The following is a 12,927-nucleotide window of genomic DNA, read 5'->3' on the forward strand; positions in this document are numbered from 1 at the left end:
ATTTTTTTAATTGATAGATACTATACACACGTGCAACGCACGTATACTAAAACTAGTTTATATAAATAAGGCTAATATCTACTAAAATGAATATCTGCAGTTTGAACTCTCCGGCTTGTCTATTACGTTAGGGTTTAATATCAAATTTATTATGCGCGCATTGCACTCCTGAGTTCATTTATCCCTTAAATTTTTATTGTTCGTAGGTGACCATCATATATTTATTACAATTGTGTCTTAATTATCTGGAAAATGACAAAATTGCCCATGAACTTTACGCTCATGGGCACTTTTGCCCTCCGTTTAGAGTGGCAATTTTTTGTCCCTACAATTACAAAAATGGCTCATATTTGTCCATGTGATTTTGAGAAAGATTCATTTTTTCCCTTTTCACTAACAGACTTATTAAAAAATAAATAAAAAATAAAAAAAGATAAATATGAAAAAGATCCAAAATGTATAGATGGACATGTTATCAAATGTATTAGGGTAAGGGTCGTGGTGGAGTGGTAAGTACTCTTCATCCTTAGCCAGAGGTCTCGGATTCGAATCTATGGGTATGAAGTCACATTTGTTAGGGAGTGCTTTATCCCCAATGTAGGTCTTCCCGGTGCGAATCCGGATTTAATTAGTCGGGCTCCAATAAGAATACCGGACAGTCAGTGGGAAGCCAAAAAAATTTCGGCAATTGAAATAGTTATTCGAGGAGTTGAAAGACTCGAATTAGCTTTGACAAAGTTAATCTTTTAATTGTTCTGTACCCATTTGATTATAATGCCACATGTTTCTTTATGCTCTGCTCATATTTTGTTATGGGAATATTGTCCTAATCTATTTAATAAATACTTTTTCTTAAATGTCTTTGCTTCTGCAATGTCGTGGAGTAGCTCTATCCATGTATAACAAAGATGAGGGATTTTTTAGATGATATTTTGTCAAAGTTAACTAGTGAAATTTCTTAGACTTCTACATACCATTTTTGTATCACTTTGTTTTTGAGTGTTAAAATAGCCCGTTTTCCCATGTTATTTGATGTCGAATATTTGAATCATACTACCAAAAGCTAATAAAAAAAAGTAAAAAATTGTTGTCATTTTTTTGTTTTAACAACCATTTTTCTACTAATGTGTTACTGCATGGATTCAAGATGGAAGTTGACAAGACTAAACTGATATACTTAATTGATTCAACTCTTAACATCCTTTACTTAAAACGGGTTTATGCACTATACATAGAGTTTACTCCAGATAGGAACCGATGCATGTTTGAGTGTTTCACATGATGATTAAGAAAAGATTCAAATTAAACACAAAATGTTGACAAATATGAGAAAAGGAATGTTAAAGGCTTAGAGCTGAAACTAAGAAAAGCTCTGTTGCACAACTGTGAATAGGATTATCCAACCCTATTTAATAGAGTCATAAATCAGTCCCTTCTTTTATTCATATGGTACTGGCATGTAAAGGGTTCAAAAAACGGAGTAGTGATTCACTTGCTCTTTCTTTACAAATATATACATAGAGAAGCCTTTTTGAGCCAATTTCCCTAGGATTAATTTAACCGTATTGAGCCAAATTACGCCTTCACAGCAGTTGGATTGGATCAGTACAGTTGTTTAGAACAAATTTTGCGGTACATTTGGTTCCGCAACTCAATTGCATTTTATGGTTTATGGTAACTCATCAGTAGTTTTAGTGGATTATCTGCAAATAATTAATTTTATTCTCGTCGTAATTCAAGAAAAATAGAAGGAAAAAAGGGGGAAGACAAATGGAAATTAACAGGAAAAGAGAGAGAGAAGCATACATGTAAACAACTAAAAGAGCCCCAAAGGTTACAGAGGAAATTAAAGGATACGTTGAGCAGTCCAAATTAAAATAAGAAAGGAGTTGGGGAGAAAGCTGGCGCCAACGCTGAAACGGGAACTCTCCTGCACAAGTTTTAGTACGTAAGAGAAAAAGAAATTTGTTAGTTTGTGACTAAGTCATGAAAACAGAAGAAGAAGAAGAAGATAACTTGAAATACCACACAGAATTTGTTGTTGCACCAACTAGTCTTTTGCATAACAACTATGAATTTTGTCAGATTAATTTCCTTTATTAGTTGTTTCACTTCGATATTAAGTTTACACAAATTTATCTAAGCTTTGAACATTTAAAGGATGCTAGTTTTCATTCACTGCATCATCGCTTTCCTTTCAGAAAATTTATATAAATTATTGCAATAAATGTGTTTCTACTAACTCTCGAAGAGTAAGCGGGTATGTATTTTCATAAGTTAGTTTTGTAGTTCTTTACAAACTTGTTTAGTTTTATAACCCTATTTTTTTTTTCTCATAAAAGATTTACTTTTACAAGTGAAAGATCATGAATTCAAGATCGTGAATTGCGAAAGCTAAAGAAGAAAAAGAAAGGACAAAGAAGTAGAACGTACTAAACATGATATTAGAGCACGTTGAAGTCCATTCAAGTTTTTGCAATAATCTATTATCAGCATAAAGATTTTTTTACATGTTCAAGATAAAGGTGTAATAAATAATTTATTAAGATGTTTACACAATTAAACAGATTTACCTGGTGTCATCGCAGCGATGATGACGGGGTTGAGTGGCCGGTGGGGAAGCAGTTGAGACCTTTCTCTTCACATTCCTCGGTGGCAGAGCGTTGTCTTCGGAAATGGCCGGAAGGGACGGCCTCCAATTAGCGACGGAACCACCACATCTCGGTGGCGCACCTCTCCCTCTCCTCCGCCGTCTGTTCTTACGGTTAGTAGGCGGAGCGGGACCAGGAACAAGAGGTCCACTGTCCTCTGCAGGGGGCAAACGTGAAGAACAGCCACAGCAGGCAAATAGTTCCAGAAGGAACTTCATTTTTTGGGGGTAACAGAGTTTAGATATTCAGATTAAGCTTGTATTTAAAGCTGACCCCCTGTTTCGCTCTGCATCTCTCTCTGTTTCGTGCCTGGCCCCAAGGATAAAACTCCGGAGTTATTAACAGGGGACCCAAAGGTAGTTGGTGGTTATTGTCCTTTCTCTCCTATCCCATTCTTGTCATTTATCAACTTCTACTTATTTCCATCTTAATTATTCATATATATTTTGTTTAACTTATTCTTTCCAAGAGTTGAACATTTAGACACTAAAGGAAATTATAGTTAACCGTCATAAAAGATGTACATTAGTAACTTGGAAATGAAATAACTTACTCGCTAGCTACAACTAGTTAATATACATTCAAGTGTAAAAACATTAATTTTACATTCTTAATTCTTTCATTTCTTGCCGTACATTAAGACGAAAAATAAAGCATCTAGATATACGCCCAAAATCTATGACATATGTTGCTAAATATTTGGTCTGAGAGAATGGAAGTCAGTCGAATATGTAGCTCACTTTAAGGCAGCAGATTTCATGATATAAGACCTCTATAAAACATTTTGAGTACCCATACATATTCAATGTGAACATCATATCATATGCTCTATTCATAAGAATATTTAGATACCTAACATTCAAACATGACTTGACAAGAAAGGATTCCCATTATTCTAAAAAAAGGTAGTGTATGTTAAAAGTGAAAATTCTTGTCGAGAAAAGATAAAACGGGAAGGTAATTTATCGGTAGATGATTAGGGCGAATGCCGAATAGCGAAATGAAGGAACGAGAAAAGCAATTACTCCTCTCAGGTTTTATTTTCACGCTCACATACAATGCATTTTAATAAAACCTTAAAAATTAACAATTCAGACAAGTTACCGAAGCAAGTATTAGAGAGTGGATATCCACGTTGTTGGCTACATCAAAAATAGATATGTTTGAATCTTATCCAAGAATGTCAATTGATTACTCCGGCAATTTTAAATATAGATATGATCCATAAAAAAAAGTGATCCCGTAACCATAGTATTTGGATTCGAAAAAAGGCCGCATATTAAAAAGTATGATGTAAATAATATGCCCTAATGCACGCATTAATTTACATATGATCCATACTTAAAAGAAATAAATATTTAATAAATTCAAATAATAGCCACAGAGATTATGCTAATAACCATGAGCGGCCCGACGAATTTTGTGACCTAAAGCTAAATTTTATGAGGGGCCTTAATTTTTTTTAAACTTTTTTTTTTTTTAATTTGAAATCCATATTTTTAGTTTTTTTTTAGATGCAAAGTTATTAAGAATTTTTTTATAATTAATTTTTTTCTAATAATTCTTTCTCAATTGACAATATAGTTAATTTATTTAACCTCTCTTCAGACATTATTGAGCTTAGTTAAGATTTTATCAATTTTAATTTCGAAAAACTTCTTTCTGCTGAAGTAAGGTAACATGAGTTATTAACATGATTCTATAAACAATATAGGCATTTGGAAAAGAATCAAATCTTTTTATTTGATTGAGTATATCAATTAAATTGTTATCTTCTAATTGTACTATTTTTCTTAACACTTTTAATTCAGAAAATAAATTTAAACCATCAATATCGAATTGATTATTATGCTTTAAGGAATACTCAAGATTAAGTAAGTATTTTTTTACTCGATATATATGCTTATTATTTTAAAGTCAACAACAATTCTAAGGTGCACTAAATTTCCTTAGATGCGCTGTAACTATATACAGTTAGTGTATCCCCACCCTTCCTTTTGACACGCTTCTTCTATTGATTTTTAGCACGTTGCAACGCACTTGAAAGTTAAACCTATGAAATGATGTTATTGAGTAACAAGAAGGATTCCAACATTTAGTACTTGGTTTTTGTTTGTCTATTTTTTTTTTCGGTTGGGTAATTGAATGCAGTACTTGGTAGAAGTACTACTCAAATAACAAATTCAGTTATTTACAAACACCCGCCTATCAATCACTATAACACACCATGCTGGAGACAAGGATGCCTGTTACAGGAGCCACATGGGTGAAATCGAGCAATAACACTTGTTTCCATTAAATGAAATCCAGAAACGATTAGCTTGAAATCAGCTACCGTGACTAGTTACTCTCAGTGGCACATATCAAGTTACTTGAGAATTAAGGCACATTCTACTTCATACATTTTCTTTTTGTTTTGAAAAGGGACATTCTTCTTCATACATTCAGAGAAAATGCTTCCATCTTTAGCCACCTGTGACCAGTAGTAGTAATACGGATTAAAGATCACTAGTTCAACGTCCAAATACACACATGAAAAAGGATTAAAATATATCTAGGTATGCTGGTATGGTATTGAAAACATTAAATTCGACGACCAACCATAGAATTTTGAAAGAGACAGAATATTAAATCTAAGAACTTCCGTGTCCTGCTTCTCCATAGATATTTACAGATTGATTCAAATTGGAACTCAAAATCTTTGATAGAGAAAGCCACGTGTTACCCCGGCTCTCTCTGTCAAAATGGATCTTCAATAACTTTAATCCTACCCAACAAGCACAAAAAGGAAAAAATCAGTGTGCTTAACCAAAAGTAGCAAAAGCCTAAATGACTACTGAAATACCACCACCTTAAAGTACCGAGTTTTTTTTTTAATAAAAGAATAAAGCTTCTAGTAGAAACTCATGATTAATATAGTTAGTAGAACTAAGCTAATTGAAAAGAAAATACAAACATATCATATCCAAGTAGGTTTTATCTGTGACAGAAATTCAACTCCTGTTTGAATTAGGCGGCTGCCTTGTGGGAAGAGCATTAGGCGGCTGCCTTGTGGTCAATACACAGATTGGAAAATATCCGTTACAAATGCGGATAATCTTACGTTAATATTTACTATTAACAAATAAATTTGGTCCAAAAAATTAATCAATCAATTAGGCGGCTACCTTGTGGAGGCGGCTGCCTTGTGGTCAGGGTTTGGCTACATATGATGCTCAAGTCCCGCAATATTGGCGGGACTAACACAAATGTCACTGCCTCAAACTCAACTTAAGCACCAAAAGGAACAACCATCAATCAAACTGATTTATAATGCAAACAGCTAGTCCACAAAAACCACTGGGACCTTTACAAATGCAGAAATAACTAGAATTAGTAGGTAAAGAAGCATCAAACTTTATGCACTGACAGAAGAAAGAAAGATGAAATCAAGGAAAACAGTAGGAGCTAAAAGAATCAAAACAGTAAATGGCAAACTTGTCCAAATATGGATATCTAAAACAAATTTGCTACTCAACATCCCCACAAAATTTAGTATAATTTCAGCACCAAATAGTTAAATAAAAAGTCTTAATCAGGAAACAAGTAGGGCAAAACAGTAACAAGCTAAACTTTTTAAGCTTTGTCAGCCTTGGCAGCTGTAGCAGCAGCTTGACCACGAAGACGACCAGTCCTCCTTGCAGCAATAAGACCGACCTTTTGACCAGGTGGTGCATCACGACGGACAGTACTAGCATGACCAATATGTTGATGGTTACCACCACCATGAGGATGCTCCACAGGGTTCATGGCAACACCACGAACCTTGGGCCAGCAGTTCCTCTTTACCCGGTACTTGTGGTATGCGTTACCGGCCTTAAGCATTGGTTTCTCAGTACGTCCTCCTCCAGCAACTTGACCAATCATAGCACGACACCCACTGGGCACAATCTTCTTGGATCCTGAAGGCAGCTTAATCCTGTCAAAAGTAAAATTGACTCAATTAAATTTTCTTGTCGAGTGTGTGACCAACAGTGTCACAAGAATATGCAAACTAGAACACATTATAGGTTAAATGGCGATAACAATATACAAGGAAAGTTGAATGTATTTCAACAATTCAACACAAACTGTAAAACAAAAAAGTGGACAGTGTTTTAACCAGGACAACCCAGCACTGTCAGTTCATAAAAAGATGAAACATTATACTGTGTTCATAATTTTGATAATGGAGCAAACAAAAGTTAAAAGTGTTTCACACAATTCAACAGAAAGTGCTGAACAAAAAAGTGGATAGTGTTGTAACCAGGATAAACCAGCACTGTCAGTTCATAAAAAGATGAAACATAGTACTGTGTTCATAATTTTGATAATAGAGCAAACACATCTGATCAAATGTCCAAACCTAAAATATCAAAGGGACTCTAAAATAACAGATATAAGTTGGCAGAAATGACATTATAGACAGCAAAGTTTCACTATTAAGTGGACTTTGCTTTGCTGGCAAAAACAACCTTCCTTCAACAAATGCAAAGGTACAGACTAACAACTAAGAGTCTTCAGTAACAAGGCTCGAGATATGCACATATCAATTGGGAATAAAACATACTGCTGTCGACCAAAAAATGCACAACAAAATCAGATCAATTGGGATTAAAACATACTGCTACTTACTCTGCGTAGGTTGTTTTTCCAGTAGGTTATTTATTAAACCTAAAGTATCTACCCAACCAATCGACAATTATAACATAATCGTGCCAAAAAACCATGTAGAGAAGTACTATAAGCACCAGATTACACAGCCAAGTAAAGCATTATAAGCACTTGTCACTGATTAAATACTAATATTAACTAAAAACAACACATTAAGAAAAGAAGCGATTAATATATACCTGGTGGTTCCGTTATCGGGGTTGTGACTAATGACAATAGCATAATCACCAGAGCACCTGGCAAAAACACCACGGTCACCAACTTTGTGTTCCACATTGCAAACGACAGCTCCTTCAGGGATAGATCTGAGTGGGAGCACATTCCCAACCATGAGAGTAGCCTTCTTCCCACAGTAAACGAACTGGCCAGTGTACATACCCTCAGCAGCCACGAACAGTTCCTTCTGGTGCTTGTAACGGAACGGGTGACGGAAAGTGACACGTGCCAACGGAGCACCCCTACCTGGGTCATGAATAACCTCCGTTATGACACCCTTGAGGTAACCGTTCCGTTCGCCGAAGTCGAGGGAACGGAAACGGGCAGGGCCTTTACGGTGGTGGGTATGGGACTTGAAGACTGAACCTGCTCCCTTACGTTGTGCTCTGATCACACGACCCATTTCGCCGTCTCTCTCTCTCTCTCTCTCTCTCTCTCTCTCTCTCTCTCTCCCTCGAGCTTGCTCGGCTGGGTTGAAGAAATGGTATATGATGTATGCAAATTAGGGTTTAAGAGAAGAGAAGCAGCAAGAAGCCCTAGTTTATAATTGGGCCGGCATACTAGTAACCCATGTGGGTCTAGATTGGATTTGAGCCCATTACTGATTCTCAACACAGTCCACATATTTATTGCCCGAATGAAAAGAAATTGTCATGGAAACAACAAGTGTTTTAAGTTTGAAGAATTAATCCAAATAGCCGCCCACTCTAGAACTTGAACTAAAAATAGCCAACGAATGTATATTATATGTATAATTTATTTATTAAATATGTATAATCATGTATAATCTATGTACATGGCTAAAAAAGTAAACAATTAATATAGCCGGCTATTTGTGTAAAAATCCCTTTAAATTAAGACCTCTTGTTTCAAAATAAAACATTAAAAAGAAAAAATCTTAGAACTGATACTTAGCTGCAATTTCCCGTTGAAACACACTTTAAAAACTCAATTATCTTCTTATTTAGTGGTGTAGTCCGTCAAGGATATTTAAACTTTTAATAAGTAAATAATATTTTTTGTTGATAAATGGGTACCAAAATTTTTAGATCAACGTAACCTACGCAATATTTAGCTAAACAATAATTTATTTTAATAGAACTATAATTTTACTAGTATATATGAACGTGCGTTGCACGTTAATAATGATACACGATGCTTTAAATATTTATTTATATGAAGGAACAATAAAATTTAATTAATGAGAGAAATTTTATGTATAATAAAACAACAATCATCTAAATGCCGAAAACTATTATTACATTAACATAATACATGAATTTAAAATAAAAGGACATCATCAAAACTTACACAAATGCTCAATTTTGTCAAGTTAGTTAGATAATTATATGTTATAGTTTTAAAGTATTTAATGTGATGGTATCTTAACTTCTTTGTGGACAATATTTTTGTGTGTATGTTTCCTCCTAATGTGTTGGTTGCTCTGCCTTAACCAGAATTCTTGTTGTCGATCTTGATATCCCTCTTGAAAGTGCAACATACAGTTGTTCGTGCAAGAAAATATATTGCGGTAAATATAGTCCAATATTTAGGATGTTTGTCCTTATGCTTCATTTATTAGTGCAAAACATAAACATACTAAAAATTATTTTCACACAAATTTAAAAGGATATTCCTTAATTTCGGAAGACGAAAGTTGAATTCAGGGATAAGAATATGCTTAGAAGCATATTAACTAGTATCATAATTTTTGCATTATGACGTTATTGTCAAAACTTCTATATACTATATGTGTGCTATTACATAAACTTTCAACGTATCTAAGTTTTTTAGTAGCATGACGAGCATATTTTTTCTTCAAGATTAACCTATATACAATGGAAGATCAATTTTAACTTAGTCTATTATATATACAGCGACAATAATATACGTAAGAAATAAGAAACTTGACAATAAACATGTATGGTAGAAGACCATTTGGTATTAAAGTATTTAAGTATTCTTCTTTGTAGTAATTATTGGTATCATTTTCTGCTAAGTCAAAAACTAAAAAATATTTTGTTTTTACTATAAAATTTTGCAATCAACCTTTTATTTAGTTAATCAACATATTTATTTCTGCTAGCTAAGATATCTTTTTTAATTCTATCATGCGATTTGCACAAAATCTAATGATAGAGATATTTCTATTATTAAATGCACTACTATTACCATTAGGATTGATAACCAAGTGTTTAGGAAGAAACAAACTATATTTTATTGGATGCTTTTCTTCGTTTCCGACACGAAGCAAGAAGACACTGAATACTGGATATGTTCTTACTTTATATTTCTTGTCAGTTAAATCTTTTTCGTTTGAGGCCAGAAATATAACTTTGGCAAGCTAGCTTTTAAAGTCTAGGCTTTTGTCGATTTTGGAACTATTGGTACTACTTGACAGAAATCACATCTCAAACCATTAATTTTTCACCAAACGGTTCATTAATATCCAATATATCTCTAGACCTCGGGGCAACTATTTCGATCGTTTGACACTTAGCCATAAGTGCTTCATCCCATATTATCGATTTTGCTTTCCTTATAAATTTAGCACAATTGCTTTGCTTTGATATATTTGTGATGGTTATTTAAGTTGTTTGAAGATGTATATCAAATCTAAAGTGGGTGGCCTCACAATAAAATCGTTGTTGGTACACCACTTACCATTATTGCTAAGAGTGTCATGCCTCTTGATATGATATTTGCAAGTAATTCATAACATTGAAATATTATTTCGATTCCGCTGGAGGCATCTACAAAGAATAATCTTGTTATACCAGAGTCGACTCTTTATAATATAGTCTTAAAAGTTTATTTTTGTGTTAGTATTTAACTTTGATTGTGCTTCCTCAGACACTTGTATTGCATTTTGATTCTTAATAATATACTAACATTTTTACTTTTTGTTTTAACGCTCTTTTTATGGAATAAATTTATAAACCCTAAGAATTTTTTTTTACTTGAATAAGAATTTTACTCATATGATGAATTTAAGAAATAATTGAATTTGATTCTTTTGCTAAATAATTAATTAAAAGATTTAATTATTTGGTTTTAACATAAAAAATAATTTATTCTATATTGATTCAGATCTTAATATTAGTTCATCTCTTATTTTGAATATTTAATCTTAATTATAATTTTATCCACCATAAATTTTATTTTCAAAGAGTAAAAGATTGATATGACATTTCACTTTTATATCTTTATGTTTGTAGAATCATTAGTGGTATTAACTCTTACCAACTTTTTTTTTCTATTTCTCACACATTTATATTGTTAAATATTTTCTTATTTGTTTTTTAATACTTGGGTATTTTTTAATACTACACGAAAAATTAATTAAAAAATATTATTTGAGTAAAAAAATAGTTCAAATATAAAATAAAATATATTATCGTGGGGGTATTTTTTTCTCAATTTCAACTCTTTATGCAGTATATTTAATATTACTTTTATTTTTCTTCGTATTGGACATTATGTAGTGGTAATGTATTGCCAATACGAAGGATTCTTATGAAATTAATTTTACCTTCCTACATATTTTTAATGAGAATTTAATAGACAAAATTTTATTAATTTAAAATCTCAAATATTAAAAATTAGCATAGAAGGTATTATAGTCCAAAAAATAGGTTATTGCAGTTATGTCCTTCCCCTATGAGTTCTTCCGTTTAATATTTTAGGGCTATTTTGATATATTAATATTGTATTTATAATTTTATAATAATGTAGGCTCTGGTTTTTTTCTAAATGAATTTGGACAATATAATACATTCTCAAATTAAATTAGTAATAGGACATTATAATACGTTTTCAAATTAAATTAGTAATAGAAATTTTTAAGAAGTATATCCTAAAAGTAATAGGATTACATGACTAAAGATATTTACTTGTTCAATTTTATATGAATTAGACAACCCCGAGAATAATTATACTAATAGGATTCCTAATGTGTAGTATTATATCCTAAAACTAATAGGATTATAAGGCTAATATCTAGAATTCCGGTTATGTCATTTTATTATGAGTTATTATGCTTAATATTATAAGGTTATTTTTGTAAACCGATATATATTCATGCTTTTATAATAATATATAAATCAAAATTAAAATTAAAAAAAGACAACATTAGAAATTTTACTAATAAAAGTAAGCATAAAATCAAAGAAACGAGAGATTAGTTGTTTATTTCTTCACAGATTTTAAGTTTAAGAGTTATTTTATTAGAAAAATTTTAGATTGAAAAAGAATCAAATAGACCACAACATGGTGGTCTCCGTTTTGGCAAATTAAATGGGAGAACTTTGAACCCGTGATTTACAAGTCACTTTGAACATCTTGAACTGTTGGACTGCCTCACTCAACTGTGTTAAGGGTGTTCAAAGTAATATATATATATATATATATATATAATAGTATTTAATTTATATATGTTGTTTAATTTTTTGACGAAAGGCGCTTAACCACCCTTGGCATAGGGTCGCTACGCCACTGTTCTTATTTACTTAATATAGAGAAAGAGAGAAAAATATGTCAGCTCGATTCCGTGGCTTTGTACAACTTAAAACACACGAAAAAAGCGAAGAGGACATAAATGAAACAACAGTAAGGAGGACAAAACTTAAAGACTGCATACAAAAAAAGACAAGCACATAGTGAACAAAATAAAATTAATTTATTCTTCAAACAATTAATGTGACGATGGGGCCAAATCCTCTCTCTACCAAAATCCTCTCTCTACCAAGTTTTTCCTATCTTTCTCTGTACGTAATCCCAGTTCTTTTGTCCATAAGTAGATTGTGTAATAGTCTTATATATATATCTGTCAGTGTGTAAAAGCTTTATAGATATTCTTTGGGTTTTCTTAAAGGGAAACCTCTCCCCTTAATAACTATGTAAGTTTTAAAGTTTCAGTAAAAAACAATTCCTGAATTTATGCTTTATTTGTTATTCCATTTCGCATCTACATATTTTTAATACCTTTAAATCTAGACAAAATCATTCTAAGTATATGGGAAGTTTTTCAACTTTTTAGTAACTCTAATGGATTAACACGGTAAATTTCTAGAAAAAAAATTTGTTCATAAATTTTTCCGTTAAAATTAAAGGGTGCTTGATTCCGGCTTATGTTCAGGGTGGGATTACAGAAGCAAGTTCTAAGAGTTAGGTTAAAAGGAAAAAGTGAAAAGAATGAATAATATCTCACATCTTTACAATTAAAAAAAGCATTGGAATTTTTTTTGAAGTTTAGAACGAGACATAATCTAAATTGACAAAGTTTTCAAACTGAAAAAGGTTAAGAACATAAAGGAGAGAGAAAACACCGAGTAAGATTTACACTTTTTATATCACACGATCTTATATA

At 32.3% G+C, this 12,927-nt stretch overlaps 1 protein-coding gene and 1 non-coding gene across 2 annotated transcripts; both read right to left on the reverse strand.

Moving 5' to 3' along the window:
- Window positions 1-1,777: 1,777 nt before the first annotated feature.
- On the reverse strand, window positions 1,778-2,939 carry LOC104096927 (uncharacterized). Its single transcript, XR_011409659.1, has 2 exons — window positions 2,574-2,939; window positions 1,778-1,930 (listed from the first exon to the last, which is right to left on the reverse strand). It is a non-coding gene; the product is annotated as an uncharacterized protein (transcript).
- Window positions 2,940-6,099: 3,160 nt separating this feature from the next.
- LOC104096926 (large ribosomal subunit protein uL2-like) lies at window positions 6,100-8,053 on the reverse strand. Its single transcript, XM_009603382.4, has 2 exons — window positions 7,523-8,053; window positions 6,100-6,609 (listed from the first exon to the last, which is right to left on the reverse strand). The coding sequence occupies exons 1-2, from the start codon at window positions 7,960-7,962 to the stop codon at window positions 6,267-6,269; spliced, it is 783 nt and encodes a 260-aa protein (XP_009601677.1). The 5' UTR covers window positions 7,963-8,053; the 3' UTR covers window positions 6,100-6,266.
- Window positions 8,054-12,927: the final 4,874 nt, after the last annotated feature.

This window comes from Nicotiana tomentosiformis, chromosome 7 (assembly GCF_000390325.3).
Source record: "Nicotiana tomentosiformis chromosome 7, ASM39032v3, whole genome shotgun sequence".
NCBI classification, from domain to species: Eukaryota; Viridiplantae; Streptophyta; class Magnoliopsida; order Solanales; family Solanaceae; genus Nicotiana; species Nicotiana tomentosiformis.

Coding starts and splice junctions, on each gene's coding strand:
- LOC104096926 (XM_009603382.4), bottom strand. CDS start 7,962: ATGGGTCGTGTGATCAGAGCACAACGTAAGGGAGCAGGTTCAGTCTTC. Junction 6,610..7,522: donor CCCGATAACGGAACCACCAG/GTATATATTAAT, acceptor TACTTTTGACAG/GATTAAGCTGCCTTCAGGAT.